The following is an 18,370-nucleotide window of genomic DNA, read 5'->3' as shown; positions in this document are numbered from 1 at the left end:
ACTACCCGTGCGATGAGGCATTGAAGATTTAGCTCTATTTTGAGAGGCTTGAGAGCTTATTTTCTATATGAGAACCAAAAAATAATCATCAGAGATATGTAACAATAAAGAATCACAACATTAAAACCATTTCGCATTTGAATTTTAAAATTAGATTATACCTGAAAATCTTCAGTTAAAAAATACTTAGTCAGAAGCCATTCCCAGTCCTCCTTATCCATACTTTGTGGCTTATTTTTCAAAGCCTCAGCAACAGTTTTGCAAGGTTTCACATACATAGTATTCAAACTTGATCTCCAATTCAACCACAAAACATTCATATGTTCCAAGGTGTGGTCACAATACAACTCTATGTCAGGATTATCAAATTTATCCTATTAAAAATGATGTATAATTAGTAAAATTGATAAGACATCAAAGACTGTCTTAATTTTATAAGCTAAACTCATTCTATCAAAGTAAAAAACCACATCCTTAGCCATATATGATAAGAGTAAGTAAGCAAGAGAAAGAGTGATCTGAGCTCGAACTTGAGTTCTCAGCCTATTATGGACCATGAGGTTGGGCCATCACTTACCCATCTACAATACAAAAACCAAGAGATAAGTTGTCTATGTCACCATAAAAAATTAAGTGCAGAACCTAATAGACCAAAGTTTATGGTTCATCACAAGGCCCACCCTTAGATACTAGGACAACCATACAGGTTAAGTTCATGTAAGTTCAATAAAATCAATATTCTAATAAAAATTAAAACATGCTGAGCAGTTTCATGTAAATACTCCCCCCACCCCAACCCAAAAAAAAAAACAAAAAAAATAGAAAGAAAACCCACAACCACTAAAATCAGAATTTAATATAATTAGATAACTAACCAATCCATCATGCACAACTTTACAGGATTGAAATTACATGTGCAGTTCAGCCATTACTATGAATCCCAAGAACTTCTCTAACAATTCCATTCAATTTGCATCAGAAAAAGGGGAAAATTGGTTTATGAATCTAAATAAACTCAACAATTAGAAGAAGATTAGTCTTGTAATCAGATTTTAGCTGAAAAACCTTACACTATCTACTAGTAAAGCAGAATAAATAACATGTACATATCTACAACAAATAAAACTATAATTACCAATATCCGCTTTGCAACCATTCATGTTCTTATAACAAATTAGGGACTAAAAATAAACTTTCATAAGATCAAATATTATTTGAGTTGTATGCCATTGTAGCCTTTTCATTAGGGAACTACTTGTTAAAATTAATCCCATAAAAATAAATCTCCCTAAAAGATAAGAGTAAAAAGGATAATTTACCTTAACTGCTTCCCACATGTGATTTTTTTCATTTTCCCCTATTTCTTTCCAAGCTTTTACTTGTATAGGACAAATGGTTCGATCACACCGAATTCTTCCCAAGTGCCTTGACCATAGTTGATGATTGTCTCCCACTGCTCGATTATTGTAGAATATAATTGGAAGCTTTTCTCCAATTTTGAGTCTTATTCTGATTTTTTCCTCGAACTTTCTTTTTTTGAGTATGAATTTCACCTTTAAGAATTTGAAAAATAAAGAAAAATTAAAATACATATAATTAAATATAAACCAAATTAAGACTTGAATTGCATATACTTACCCTTAACAACTTGTTCTGAGGTAACAAACACTGGTTCACCTGATGTACCATCATGAGTCATAGGAGTATACTTTGCAACAATGTAATACCCAACAACTCCTATTGGTAAGAGAAATTCCTAAAATATTTTGCAATACCGTTCAATATTATAGATCAAAATTACAAGTTAATATATACACAACAAAATTGAATTCAAAAATAAATAGCCTTGCATAATATATACATGCCTTTTTAGTGCTAGACATGCTAATCTCTTCAAGACCATTCTGAATATTTAATTGTGTAGTAGTGGTTTTATACCACTGAACTGCACTAGCAACTTCAGCCCCTCCAATAACAGTGCCAGTAATGATTATTTTATTGTTCACTTGGAGATCACATTGTATCTTCAAATTTGTTACCTTTGGAGGTTCTAGTAATTATGAAACACATAAACAATCAATAAACATTTGATAAATTACAGAACATGGTAAATATAATGGTAGAATGTAGACATTAATAAAGAACTATACCAGAACTTGGATTATCATGTGGCATTCTAAAAGGGACAACATCCATTTCTGTATCTTCCTCAACATAGAGGTGGATGTCTCTTATACCTTTATGGTCATTAAACATAGCATAAACATCAGCATCCCCAGTTAGTTGCTTCCCATCCCCATAGGAGATATTCACACCAACTGAGTATATGCCCATGAATTTTTGGCATATACTCAAAATGTCAATGAAAGAGCTACAATCTCGTTGAAAGTCATTGTCAAAATAATACAGTTCACCAAAGTGAACAAAAAGATGGTGGGATGTGAGTTCACCTAAAAAAAAAACAAAATGCAATCATTAGAAGTTTTACATTTGTGAGAAATTAAAAGCTACATGATATTTACCTGATCTAGCATTTATTTTAGTAGCACCATTTGAATATCCTCTTCGTAAATCTGCAACACCATTTAAATCTCTTCTTGACTGTAATTGTTTTAATCCCTGTTCGAATCCCTTACCCAATGCACCTGGGGCTATAAACTTGTTTGCCGTGGACGGCAACCTTTTTCCAGCTTTGATCTTTTGCATCATTTACTTAAACTTGGAGTAAGACAAAAACAATAAACTGAGTTCAAAATAATACACACAACAGGTTAAGGTGTAACTAAAAATGAGATTTTAAAGGATATATGCACATATATATATATATATAATAACTTACCTTTACAAAAGACAAAATGAATTTTCTAACATCTTCTTTTTCTTTTCTTTCTTTTAGTTGCTACTTCAACCACCATTGGCTCCACATTTTCCCTTGCCCAATTGATTTCATTGTTTATTGTAGTTGAAATAGGGTTTGCCTCTTTATAATTGAATGATTCCTCTTGTTGATACGCTTCACTAACATTATCCATCTTATCACAATTGTCATCCATTTGTAAAGGCAAGTCATAAGAATCACGTGGTTGTATTTTTAGAACAACCTTCCAACCTTTAGTGATATTGTCAATGGCATAAAACACTTGGAATGCTTGGTATGCCAAGACAAATGGCTCATTTGTTTTTAACAAGCGATCACAATTTATAGTGGTGAAACCATACTCATCTACTTTGGCCCCCCTTTCCTTATCATGCACATCAAACCATTTACAACGAAATAGTACCACCCTTCTACCACCAAGATACTGCAACTCAATAATCTCAGTTAAGATTCCATAATAATCTATATTTCCCATTTTAGACCCAATGTCACCACTCACAACCACCCCACAATTTTGTGTTCTAAATCCTTTGTCATGACATTCTACACGAAACCTATACCCATTCACAACATAACCATTGAAGCAACAAACAGATTGGGAGGGACCACGTGACAAAGAGAGCAACTCCTCTGTTATTTTACGATTGTCTTGTTTATGTAACGCTGCAACCTACAAATTACAAAAAAGGTAAAGTACTAAATCAATTTCAATATATGCTTATTGATGATGATTATAAATATGTTGAAACATGAATTCACTTACTCTAATTTTAAACCAATTAATAAACCTTCTATCACTTTCCTCATTTGACATTTGTAGTGATGCTCTAGCTTGGACTTGCAAATACTCCCTATATCATATGAACAATAGAAGCAAAATTGTTAACAATATTTGCATAAAAGAACGTACATAAAATAAATTATTTTATTGATGATAACGTACTCTAAAAAAGGTTGAACTGCATCACAATTCTTTATAACAAAAAGATGCGCTTGTTCCCACTCATCCATGTGAAGATCCCGAGTCATACCAGATCCCAATGCACGTCCAGGTTGTGAAAATATTAATAATTCACTTTTGTATTCTTGACAACCATCATCATGATTTCGATTAAGACGATTAAACTTTGTCTCAATGTTAGTGAAGTATCTCGAGCAAAGTGTCATACATTCTTTTACAATGTAACCCTCTGCAATTGAGCCCTCAGGACAAGATAAGTTACGAATGAGTTGTTTTAACTCATACAACTCTCGCTCAATAGGGTACATCCATCAGTATTGGACAGGTCCAGCAATTTTGGCTTCAAGGTCTAAATGAATAGGCAAATGGACCATCACATCAAAAAATGAAGGGGGAAAGTTCATTTCCAATTTACAAAGAGTCATGGCAATTTGAGATTCAATCTGCTCCAACTCATCCACTCGTAAAGTCTTTGCACCCAAAATTTTGAAAAACAAAGACAATTCAAAAAGTGGTTCACATATTGACTTGGGAAGAAGACCACGTAATGTAAGAGGAAGTAAGTGTTGTAAGAGAACATGGCAATCATGACTCTTCAAGCCAGAAATCTTATGCTCTTTAATATTAACACAATGTGAAATATTAGACGAAAACCCATCTGGAACCTTTAATTGTTTTAAAAACATACAAAATGTATGCTTTTCTTCTGGAGTTAATGTGTAAGTTGCAGCTGGCAACACAAGCTTGTCTCCTTTTTGTATTGGGTGCAACTCTGGTCTGATATTCATTGCTTCCAAATCAAGACGAGATTTAACAGTATCTTTGGTCTTCCCTTTAATGTTCATAATTGTTCCAAGCACATTATCACATATGTTTTTCTCAATATGCATCACATCCAAATTATGCCGCAACAAAAGACTACTCCAGTATGGAAGTTTGAAAAAAAATGCTTTTCTTATTCCAATTATCCCCTCTATTATCATGTGAAACTTTTGTCTTTTTACTAACATCTTTAGATAAAATGACTCCTTCAAGATCTTTCACCTGATTTAGAATATCCTCACCAATAAGAGGTTTTGGTGGTAATCCATACTCTTTCGTGCCATCAAATGATTTCTTGTCAATACGCCATTTGTGATTCATTGGAAGATAGCGACGATGGCGCATGAAACATTGCTTTCTGCTATTGTCTAACCTCATAGAAAAGGTATCCTTGTTACAACAAGGACAAGCCAATTTACACTTAATGCTCCAACCTGATAGGTTTCCATATGCAGGGAAATCATTAATGGTCCATAGTAAAGCTACATGCATCTTGAAATTCTGGTGAATTGATGCATCAAATGTTTCAACTCCTACTTCCCACAGCTCTTGTAATTCTTCTATTAAAGGTTGGAGATAGACATCAATAGCATCCCCTGGTCCCTCAGGACCTGGAATAAGCATTGACAAAATGAAATTAGAGTCTTTCATGCACATCCAAGGAGGCAAATTGTATGGAATAAGGAATACTGGCCAAATACTATATGAAGTTTTGGAATGTGCAAATGGTTGGAACCCATCACTTGCAAGACCAAGTCTCACATTACGAGGCTCTGAAGCAAAATTTTCATGCATTTCATCAAAAGATTTCCATTGTAAAGAATTAGCCGGATGCCTTATTACTCCATCATCTACTCTTTTGTCATGGTGCCATCTCATAAAGGACGCTATCTTGCTGAACATAAATAGCCTTTGAAGCCTCGGCTTTAACGGGAAATATCGCAATATTTTTACAGGTTTTCTTTTACCATTCCTTCCAACTTTGATTTCTCCGCTACAATTATCATTTTTCCATCTCGAAGCTCCACATATACTACAAAAGTTAGACTTCTCATCTTTCTTCCAATATAGCATACAATTATTGACACATGCATATATTTTCTTATAGGAAAGTCCAAGATCTTGAATAATCTTCTTTGCCTCATAATATGAATTTGGCAAAGTCGAACCATCAGGGAGTAATTCATCTTGTAATATTTGTAATAACATAGTAAATGACTCATTACTCCAACGACCAAGGCTCTTGATATGTAATAGCTTGATTATAGTAGACAATTTTGAACTCTTAGAACCTTCATATAATGGTTGCTCCAAATCTGTCAATAGCTTATAAAATTTCTTTGCTTCATCATTAGGATCCTCTTTTTGCATATTATTGCTTGAGCCACCAAAATCTACTCTATTTTTGTTGAAAGCATCTAAAGTAGGAAAAAAGTCCCTCATAATCCCATGAATATCTTCCTCTCCTCTAGTTTCTAATACCTCATCTTCTTCACCCTCATATCCATATTCAGATTCAGAGTCAGATTCACCTAACATTTCTCCATGATGATACCAAAATGTATAATTTTGGACTATACCATAAACTGTTAGATGGGTTTCAACCATTTCATGACTTCTTGAGTAAGTGTTATTACACTTGACACATGGACATCGAATGTCACGATCTCCCACCTTTTTTGTAGCATATCTTAAAAATTCCTTAATACCAAATTGATATGTTTCACTTAGCCGATCATTAACAAGATTCATCCACTGCTTATCAAGTGCCATTACTAATATAAATAATGACATTAATCTGAGAGTTCCAACATCAAACAAAATATAATGAGTTTCGATCTATCAATAAGAATCAAATAAGTAAATAAGTACGCCTAATTCAAATACATTTAAGGATATGAAAGGATGCATGAGGAACAGAATTATTAACTATTTCTTGTTCATTTTTGTTCCAGTTTTGAACTGAATTAATGACACTAACCATAAATCAGTTAAATACATGTAGTGCACATTCTCATGACTATATTAAATAAACTGAATTTCTCTTACTAGAACTAGTTGCAAAAACTTTCCTATAAATCAGTTTGTAACAAACCTTCTTTTTTTCTTTTTTCTTTTTTTTTGTAGTTCATGCTAGATCTACCCACATGGATTCTAATTGGTTGAAGGTAGAATTGGATCACTCAATTACATGCAAAAATTAAAAAACAAAAAAATTAATTGGTATGACGTTGCGCTCCAAAATTCAACTAATCCACTCAATTAAATCAATGACAAATTCAAATTGACAAGACAGTAAAAGATTTAATTCCTATCTAATTTTTAATTTTGAATTTGAGAAATTACCCAATGGTTCAATTTAAAAGATGGAACACAGATATGATGATCACCAATTTGTATAAATAAATCAAAATCAACCTAAATATTACATACAAGATGTCTCCAAGGAAGAAATATGCTTAGACCTAGTATAAAGGAAAAAAGGACAAGAAAGACATTAAACAACATTGCCATTAACAGAAACAAATAGTAATTAAAAAACAGTTCACAAATATTATATGCACACTATGTTAAACTAAGATTCCCCACCATTATGGACATAGCATGATTGAACACCCTTATACAAATAGTAATTAAGATCAGCACCACTATTAATCCTGAGACTCAACACCCTTATACTATTAGCTTGATTACACGTCTAATGCATGAAATTCATTTTGCTGTTGATCCACATGGTGGCTCAAAAAAGCAGGTAAGTCTATTTGTTTTGCTTTAGGTTGGCAAGAGATTTATGGTCTTCCAGATGTCAGCTAATTTTCCTGCTCAGAATTGGTATGTATTGCTGTCTAACTCTTAGGCACATCAAATGGAACATGCAATTTCTTTTAATATAGGCATGCTTACATTTTAAGCTCACTTTCTGCAAGTAGTTATTCTACTAGCAAGTTCATATTTCTCAGTTAATTCTTGTTGGAATTCACTGCATTGATTTGTTGTTTTTTGTCTACTTTATGATGTCATGAATCTTAAATGTTACAGTCATGCCTCTGTTACACTGCTGAAATGCAATTACTTTTTGGGAAATTGAAAGACATTAAACAATACGTACTTCAGCTAATTCTATGGCATTACAGGCAATGGATGTTATCCTTGAGCTACAAAAGCACTTTCCTATAAAATGGTCTCCAATGAGACAACGATTAACATTACCAGTACAAAAGCTTTCTTCTATTATGGAGAAATTCAGTTTCTAGAATGCTAGTGTGGTTTCAAAGGATGAATCTGGAAGTCAACTTTTCATTGTAAGTATAGAGATATGAACCCATACTAGCAGCAGCAAATTTTATGCCAGGATTAAAGTAGTTTTTGGCTTCTTGCTTCCTTGGTCATTCAAGTTTTGATATAAGGTTACTTGATTTTCATCTGACAAATTCAACAAAGTGATACTTCCCCTGTTCCCCTTAACAGGGCATGTACAAATAAGGGGTAGAGTAAGCTTAATAATGCTGGTGCTTGGAATGAGTGTTCTTATGAATTGGAAGAAAGAAGACCGAACTTCTTTGGTCAATAATTTGTTTAGTATATCAGTTGATATTTATTGATTTGTTCCTACCTGGTTGGCTGAACTAGCTACAACATGTGTTTCCTTACTTTATGGTACACACAAAATAGTATGATCTATGTATTCACACAAAAGAAAATGATGCACACAAACTTCTTTTTCTTTCTTTGAGAAGACAAAATAAAATGAAATAATAATAACACAACTACATTGCATAAATACGTCTATATTAATTGGATTGGATCTGTCACTACAATCATTTATATGACACTAACACATCATTAAGTTGTATGTATGATTAGTAAACTGGCAAGTTTCTTGTTCTTTTGTCCATGCCTATTTAACTATTTATATATATATGTATATGGATATAAAAAATGAGTCTTCCATCTCATGTATAGAGTTACAATATAAATAATGGCTAATGGCTCTAAAATACTAACAGCTTGCATCTCAACAAGATAGCCCACCTTATTTCCCCAAGGACTAGCATATGGACAAAAAAAGGGCACAAGTGTTTTACTGTAGGAATTCAAGCTATCAAGGGACTATAACTACTATACCAAAAACCCATCACAAGTGTTTTACTATAAGAATTCAAATACATATAAAAAATGTGAAAGATTCTTATATAAAAAAAAGAAACAATATATTCCTACAGCCCTCGCCTTGCAAGATCGAAATAAATCAACCTATTGCAAAGCAACAGAAATTGATGGAATCATCAAGTCAACAGATAGTTGTAGTCTACCATAGCACCATGGATTCCAGCAAAATTCAATGCCTAGATTACAAAGCAAAGCTGAAGTAGACACAACAAGTAAACACTCTAGCAATCATTTTAATTCACATTGTTAATGTAACGACCCATTATTGGGTTTAGAATTTTAGAATGATATATTAACTTATTTTAGTTATTTTATATAAGTTGAGCAAATTTGATTCTTAATGTTGAAATAGATCTATGGACTTGTATGTATGAGTTTAAATTAAATGGATGAGATAATGAGTTGGGCTTCAATTTATTTAAGGCAAGTGGGCTAAGAGTTGGGCTTGGGCCTTTAAGGAAATAGAAGATGAGCCATTTATTGGGCTTAAGCCCAATACAAAAAAAAAAAAAAAAAAAACCATCTACGCATCATTATTTCCCAACCCCCATTTCTTTTTCTTCTTTCACCTTTTCTTTCACTTCTTCTTTATTTTTTTCACTCCCTCTTTTACTTCTCCTTTCTTCTTTCACTCCTCCTTTTACTTCTTCTTTTTCCTTTACTCCTACTTTCTTCTTTCACTTCTTCTTTTACACCTTCTTTTTCTTCATCTTTATTTCCTTTTCTTCTTCTCCCTCCCGACTTCTTCTTCTTCTTCTTCTTCTTCTTCTTCTTCTTATTCTATTCTTCTTCTTCTTCTCCTTCCTCTTCTTCTTCCTCATCTGATACGCATTCTTTTTTTTCTCCTCTACTGCTTCTATTCTGTTAAATTTTCTGTGGCAATTGGAGCTTCTGTGCGGGTGCTTCATCTTGATTTATTCATCCTCAGGCAAGTATCCCTTCTTCTTCTTCTTTTATTTTTCTCCCCTTCCATGTATAGCATTTCTATTAATTTTTTTTTATTATCTACATAGTATAAAAATTCCTAAATATTGTGAGTCTATTTGATGTCTCAAAAGGGGTTTGATTCACCCCAATATTATTCTGTGAATGGCATTTTTCGCCTCCATTATGATGGGAGTTTGTTCACCTTCATTGCTCATTGTAGTATATTTATTGGTATATCTTATATGTGAATGATGTCTGGATAATTAATGTCTATACCCGAATGTCCCATGAAATTGTGGAAAAATATCAAGTTAATGTGTGAAAAATTCGGATGCTATAGTACCATACAGTACCTATACAGTATCTCGATACAGTACCTATACAGTATCTCAATACAGTATCTCGATACAGTACCATACAGTACCTATACAGTATCTCGATACAATACCATATAGTATCTCGCTATAGTATAATACCGTATTCGTACAGTATACATACAGTATCTTGATACAGTACCTATACAGTATCTCAATACAGTACCATACAGTACCTATACAATATCTCAATACAGTACCTATATAGTATCTCGATACAGTACCATACAGTACCTATACAGTATTTCGATACAATACCATATGGTACCTCGCTATAGTATAATACCGTATTCGTACAGTATACATACAGTATCTTGCTACAGTACCATACCGTATCCGTATAGTACCCCGCTACAGTACCCATCCGAAAATTTTTATTAATATTAATTAAACATTTACTTAATGTATTAGAGCGATTGTATGGTGGAAAAATAACAATTTTTGCCATAACATTCTTCAATGGTATTAAATGTATATTGAGAACGAGAATTTAAATTTTACATTGCTGGTAAATGCATACATGATGCATACATGTACATGATGCTCATATATATATATGTTCTTAGCGCACTTATTATTTTGCGCGGAAATAAAGGGTACCCTAGGAGCGCCTGACGCGGGACGAGGTGGCCATAGCCCGGCAGGTTGTGCTCAATACATTATGTGTTGATTTACTGATATGATGATTAACGCATATTTTGCATCGTGGCTTATGAGCCTATGGGACTTATACTTATGATGTATGCACTTGTATGATTATACATGAACAAAAATTTGAAATTTATAATTCTATGAGATATGATTTCCGACTTCTATAATTGAATATTGATATGAAGTCGTTGTACACTCCTCTCGGTATCATCATGATTTCTCTTTCTTCATACTGCTCCTTTGTACTAGAACTTGCTGAGCCTTGTGGCTCACTTGATCTTCTTATGCCATTCCAGGTAAAGGTAAAGCAGTCATTAAGGGCGAGTCCAGTGGGACTACAACCCAAGGGTAGTGGTGTACAGAGGCACTCAACTCGGAGATCCTAGTTGCGTTTTGGTGAGGAAGATTGATGAGATTTTAAATTGTTGTTTTACATTAGAGCCTCATATTCGGTTTGTATGGCCTAAGAGCCTAGATGTATCAACATTGGTTTGTAACGAAAGTTATTGATATTTCGCTGCGTGAAAATAGATAAATGTGTGTGTTTATTATGAGGTATTGTTCTATATCATCCTTGTGATGACCTCCTTTCGAATGTCCTATGCTAGCAGGCACATTCGGGAGTGGGCCCTTACAGTTAAAATCTTGACCTCCAATTCTTATAAGGGGTTAAGCTGACATTATCATTTTTTTTACTCCACCTGTCTTCAAAGATTGCAGTATTGAAAGAGAAATGAGATTCTGTATTTCAAGACAATACCTATTAGTTTCTGTTTCTGTGTTCATTGATTTTGCATTCAACGAGAGGAAACTAGACATATTTAAGAGGTATTGAGAGAACAAGCAGCTGGATTAGATATTTTTTCGAGCTTAATTTTTTTAGTACATTTCTGAACATTGATTCTTCATAATGGATTTTACAGTTGTCAACATGGGAAACAAATTTGGAGCCATTTTTATTGTACTTCTGGAAACTTTTCTTTCGTTCCATACAAGTTTTTCTGCGTTGAGTGACGGAGTGATTAGAGTTGGACTGAAGAAGAGGAAGCTTGACCAAATAATCAGGGTTGGTAAGCACATTGACACAAGGGAAGGACTTTCTGGTGCTTCAAGAAAGTCTCGTCATTGTGGTAACATGGGAGACTCTGAAGCTGATATTATTGCACCAAAGAACTATATGAATGCCCAGTGAAAACAAACTCAATTTCACTTCCAATAATTAAGCTAAAGGCCACTCCAAGCCAGATTCTTTCTAGAATTCCTATGACTCTCACTCTCTCAGGAAACTTGTTTTGGGCCCCACATCAAGGGAAAAGTCCAGCCAGAGAAAAATAGTTTTAACAAAGTAAAGATAACTAACTATACTAGACAGAACAATCCAAAGAAAATTTCAAGCGAAGATAACTAACTATACTAGACAGAACAATCCAAAGAAAATTTCTCTTGAATTTTATGTGAGGGGATTCTTGAGATTCCAATCACCACAAACCTTCCAGGTCCCTGAAATAAATGACAAAAAAAAAACTAATTCAAAGATATGGTCGTAGTGATCCGTATTTGGTATTATGGGTGTAGAGGTCGCATACGGTGTCCGTTTTTAAACCATAATATATGCTTTTGGGGTAGCTCAACGAGCCAGATTGAACTAGCGGCCTTGCCGCTACTGTTATCATGTTTTAGCCATTTTAAATTGCCTTTTATGATTATTTATGATTTCTTTATTTTACGTTTGATATAATCGTGTTTTTTTTAACACAAAGTAAGCCAGCAACTTAAGACTTATCTTTACACATAGTGTATCTATATATATATATATATATATATAAGATTAGGGATACAGAAAAATAAAAACAAAATAAGGTCTTAATCAAAAAGCAAAAATAAAGAAATTCACAGAGACAAGCCTAACATGTAGCAGAAATTAAAGCATAAACCCTCAAAATCAACCACAATTGTATAAACTAAAAACTAACAGTTAGCTAGGGTTTAGCTACACATACAAAGGGATGAACGATTCTAATAACTGAGTACCTGAATATTGAAACTAAACAAAAGGAAATAAACCCATATCCGAACAGATTGACCGAACCGATTAAGATCCGAACAATGAACCAAAAGAAAACTTGGAGATGAACCAAAAGAAAACTTGGAGGAGCGATAGAGAAACTTACGCGAGACCAAGATCAACGACGACACTGGAAATAGCGATATGCAGGAGCTTCGATCGCTGATTGATAGATAGGGATTGACGGGAAGAAGGCGAAGTTGGTAGAGGGTAGTGCGATTTGGATTGGCGGGATTTGGATTCGACGGGAAGAGGCAAGAGTTAGACGCGCGGGAAGGATGAGGAATGAGGGAAGGGCTCTGTTAACTAATAAAAAGGGTTTGGAAAATTTACAATAGAAATTAATAAAACTAATTCTAAGATGAAGTGATAAAAGATAAATTAAGAAAAAAAAATAATAACAAGGGTTTAAAAAAATTAAGATGAAGTGTTAAAAGATAAATTAAGAAAAAAATATTTAATTAAGGTCATGAGTATATATTTGGCAGAAAATATTCAAGTTAATTTTTTAGGCTCAATAACGACGGGACTTTTAATTAATAGTGAGAAATTTAAATATCTGTTGTTAAAAAACTAATTTTATACCACATTTAATGAGAGTATAAATAATCTCTCGCTATAATCATAAAAATTATGTTTTTAGCGACGGGATATTTATCCTCTCATTAATTTTTTCTCGTTAAAAGTCATTTTTTTTGTAGTGTAGAACAAGCACAATAAATCAAGTTTTGAGAGCAAACACTCACCTCGACATATTCGGATCGTCTCGATCCTCGTGCCAAAACACAAATACTCGAACTTACAGTCAACTTCGAACCACAACACTTCCTAAACACCATTTTTAATTAAGGAAGCGTTAAAATCCATTTTCCTCAAATTTTCCTTAATTTACTCTATTTTCTCTCAATTTTTACCTCGATAATTCCAAAATAATTATTTCCTCAACCATTTTCCAAAATATTTCAACACAATAAATCATCAAATAATTAAATAAAAATTCTGGAATCGAAATTACCAAAAAGCCCCTTGTCACACGCTCAGCGCGTGGGTGCAGGTGGAAGCTGGCGCATGGCTGCACGCGCCACCGTCTTCTTCCTTTTTCCGGTCGCCGGTGGTTGCTCCGATGGCCACGAAAATGGTACCCTCTTAATGTCGATCACAATAGCACCAAAATTAGGCCGAAACAACACCGAAAAGCCCTCCAAAAATCGATTTACAGGCAGCCCTAGGCGGTCCGCCTCCCACTCACAGCCAAGCTTCGATTGGCCACCAAATGAACACGAAAATTCCTCAAAATGCTCTCAAAATGATCCTTGATGCCTCGTGACCAAAAGCCCTCTATCCCTTGCTTTCGATTCTCACCAAAACGCGAGCTATTTGTGTTCTAAGATTCAGCCAAACCCTTGCCCTTTTATAGGCGATTTTCGGCCAATTAGCTGCCAATCCTTGGCCACCAAGCTTCCTCACGCTATATACATCCTCCCCCAAGCCAGCCTCAGTCGTCCCATCATCGGAAACGGCCTCCACGTGTGGTGGCAGTGCAGCGGCCATTTTTCCTTCATTGCATTCACACCACCATTTTTCCTAAATTGCATTTTGACCCCTTAACTTCTTCAAATGCCATTTTTGCCTTTTCCATGATACCCTTGATAAATCCAACTATACCTTTAAGGTCCACAAGTTTAGTATTTCTCATTTCACACTTGAAATTTATGAAAAATTACTGTTTTGACCTTCTTAGGGCAAAATTAGAAAATTACACTTAGGCCCGACTGGTTGATTTGACCTTAAATCCATTCGATTCAACCAGGAATCACTTAAGAGTTGTTCTATACATAAAATATAGGTCCTTGACACGCTCCGTTGACCTTCTAGACGTCTCCTACGTCGATTCGATTTTTTCAACCTGATCGACAGCTACATCGAAAACTGTTCCCGATCCAATTTCTTTCATCATTAAAAATCATAATTTAAATCCCTCGTTGGTATTATACCATTTTCCTTGGCTACCTAGGGTTCGAGGTACTCCCTCCGACTGATTCGATCCTCCAAAGCTGCGTTAGTGTACCCTATAGCCTTATTTTTTCAAAAATTTCACTTATGCCCTTCATTAAATATCATTTATAACCTCGAGAAATTTCGGGGTATTACACTGCTAGCTAGAAAAACAAGAAGAAGATTTACGACACATGATCCTTATCCCAATCAAAGTTCTTCGACGTCAGCAACTCATTCATTGTCTCATCTAACCTCAATGAAAATCCCGTCATACAAAAAATGATGGAAAAGATAAACTTGCAGGCTCAAGAGTTGAACAACGTTCGACGACAAATGTCTAAGATGCGGGCTCTGATTGAACAGCTTACTATATCCACTCGTGGCATGTTTTCTTCCTTTTTTTTTTCTTCTTCTCATCCACAGTTGACTCACTAGCCTAACTCCCCTAATGCTGATGACGATCCAGACGATTAATTTTCGTAGTTATTTTTATGTAACAGTCAGTAAGATATTTTAAATATTATTAATATTGTGGTTGAATATTAACTTTTATTTTGTAAAAATAAATTTTATAATTTCTATATAATTTTTGTTTTAATTTATATTAGAATTAAAATTATTTCAGATTAATTAGGTTAATTTAATAATTAATCATATTTAAAAAGATAAAAATATATATATATTTTAGCGACGAAATTAGTGACGCCATTCTGTCACTGAAAATATAATTTTTTATTTTTTTTATAATGTAACTATGAAAATTTCCGTTGCTAAAATAATTTTTTTAATATGTTTTAGAGATAGAAATGTGTGTCACTAAATGTAATTTTTTTTAAATTTAGCAACAAAATTTTCTGTTGCTAAAATATTTTTTTAAATTTTATAAAATATATTTGTAATTTTTTTAATATGTTTTAGCAATGGAAATGTTAGTCGTTAAATGTAATTTTTTTAATTTAACGATGGAAATTTCAGTCTCTAAAATATTTTTTAATTTTTTATATATATATTTTATTGTGTTTTATTGATAAAAATTTTCATCACTAAATTTAAAAAAAATTACATTATTAGCGACGAAATACTCTATCGCTAATTCGTCGTTGTTTTGTTTGGTAGCAATATGGACAACTGAATTAGAGAAGAAAACTTTTGCTGCTAAATTTAAACAAAATTATATTTAGCGACGAAAAAATTTCCGTCACTAATCCATCATGAAATTGGAGACAGATTTGTCGCTAGAAAAATTTACCGGTGAACACTTTAGTGATGGATATGTTCCGTAACTAAATTGATTTAGCGACGGATTTTTGGGATTTAGTGACAAAATATTTCTGTCGGTAAAATGCGAAATTCTTGTAGTGTTCGTCATCGTCTTTATTGTCTGCCCTCAGTCCGTTCTCATCGTCTTCTCTCTACATCTCTTAGTATTCGTGGTCTTTACTCTGCCTCACTACAAAAAAATAGACATTTAGCGGCGATTTTCAGCAACTGCTGGAATAATTGTAGCTAATTATATTTTTTGTGGCGGTTTAAAAAATCTTCGCAAAATAAGTGATTTAACGATGGTTTCTATAATATTTAGCTACAATTTTGAAACCGCCGCAAAAAATTTAAAAAAATTAAATTTTTAATTTTAGCAGCCGTTTCAAAATCGCCGCTAAAATTAATAAAATAAATTTAATTTTTAATTTTAACAACGGTTGCAAAATCATCGCGAAAATTAATAAAAAATTAAATTTTTAATTTTAGTGGCATTTTTTTAATATTTTTGTAATTTTTTTAATATGTTTTAGCGATGGAAATGTCAGTCGTTAAATGTAATTTTTTTAATTTAACGATGGAAATTTCGATCTCTAAAATATTTTTTTAATTATATATATATATTTTAATATGTTTTAGTGATAAAAAATTTCATCACTAAATTTAAAAAAAATTACATTATTAGCGACGAAATACTCTATCGCTAATTCGTCGTCGTTTTGTTTGGTAGCAATATGGACAACTAAATTAGAGATGAAAACTTTTGCTGCTAAATTTAAACAAAATTATATTTAGCAACGGAAAATTTTCCATCACTAATCCATCATGAAATTGGAGATAGATATGTCGCTAGAAAAATTTACCAACGAACACTTTAGTGATGGATATGTTCCATAACTAAATTTATTTAGCGACAGATTTTTGGGATTTTGCAACGAAATATTTCTGTCAGTAAAATGCGAAATTCTTGTAGTGTTCGTCATCGTCTTTATTGTCTACCCTCAGTCCATTCTCATCGTCTTCCCTCTGCATCTCTTAGTATTCGTGGTCTTCACTCTGCCTCACTACAAAAAAATCAGCATTTAGCAGCGGTTTTCAGCAATCGCTGGAATAACCGCCGCTAATGATATTTTTTGCTGCGGTTTAAAAAATCGCCACAAAATAAGTGATTTAGCTGTAATACCCCATGTTTAGATAAGGTTGCTACGTAATTTTAATAAGTTTAGAATACCAAAAAATGGATTTTATAGCAATTTTAGGTACCGAATCAACTATAGGGAATACCTCAGAGTGAAATTGTCTAAAGAAAATTATAGGGTCTCGACGAGCGTTCCGAGATAAGATTTATGGTATCGAAAGAAATCGAATCGAGAACAGTTTTCGGTACAGCTAAAATATAGCTGTCATTTAGGCTGTAAAACCAAATCATTGTAAGAGACTCTCAAAAAATCAACGGAACCTTAGGGAGGCTCCGGTTTTGCATAACGAACAACCTTTTAGTGGTTTCAGGAGGAAACAACAGCCCGGTAAGGACACTGGGGCAAAATCATCCAAATCAAGTAACTTTAAAGCTATTAATTTCGCGTTTTCAGTACTATAATGTCAATTAATTCAGTATTTGAGGTTATTATTACAATTAGAGAATTATTCTAATAAATTTAGGATTAAAAATGAGATTTAAATATATAATTTTTTAATTTATATAATACAATATATAACTATATATTTATATATGTATGCAGACGTGCTGTGTGTGCATGTGAGTGATGGCAGCCAGCCATATCCATACTTCATACCATTTCCTGCAAATGTTAGAAGGATTTATACGCAATGGCCGCCTCTGCAAATTTTGGAAGCCATTGCACGCAATCTCCATGACTTGCAAGAGTTATGGAAAATGGAATGTCTCGGACGCAATCAGGGGCGGCCAGCCAATGAGAAGAGGCAGAGGATCACCTATAAATAGAGGGAGAAGAGAAAAGAGAAAGGCAAGAAATGGAAATAGAAGCCGCAGCCGAGAGAGAGAGCGAGGGCCGAGAGATGCAAGGGAGGGAGAGCTTGGGCTGGGTAATCCGAGAGAAGCAAGGGAGAGAGAGAGAAAGCTGGAAGGGAGGTGGAGGCGCGGCCATGGCAGCCGCGAAGTTGCTGTTGCAGCAGCCATGGCCGCGGCCATGGCAGTTTCGCATCGAGCAAAGAGGCCCGAGCGGCGCAGTGCGGCGATGGCGGGCGGCGCGGACGTGATTGGAGGCTCGAACGGTGGCAAC

At 33.9% G+C, this 18,370-nt stretch overlaps 1 protein-coding gene across 1 annotated transcript; it reads right to left on the bottom strand.

Annotated features, from left to right (window-relative positions):
- Positions 1-4,757: 4,757 nt before the first annotated feature.
- LOC127794233 (uncharacterized) lies at positions 4,758-6,434 on the bottom strand. Its single transcript, XM_052325179.1, has one exon. The coding sequence runs from the start codon at positions 6,432-6,434 to the stop codon at positions 4,758-4,760; it is 1,677 nt and encodes a 558-aa protein (XP_052181139.1).
- Between the last annotated feature and the right edge of the window lie 11,936 nt (positions 6,435-18,370).

The sequence above is a fragment of the Diospyros lotus genome, chromosome 2 (assembly GCF_014633365.1).
Source record: "Diospyros lotus cultivar Yz01 chromosome 2, ASM1463336v1, whole genome shotgun sequence".
Lineage (NCBI taxonomy): Eukaryota > Viridiplantae > Streptophyta > Magnoliopsida > Ericales > Ebenaceae > Diospyros > Diospyros lotus.
This window is presented reverse-complemented; position numbering and strand designations above follow the sequence as displayed.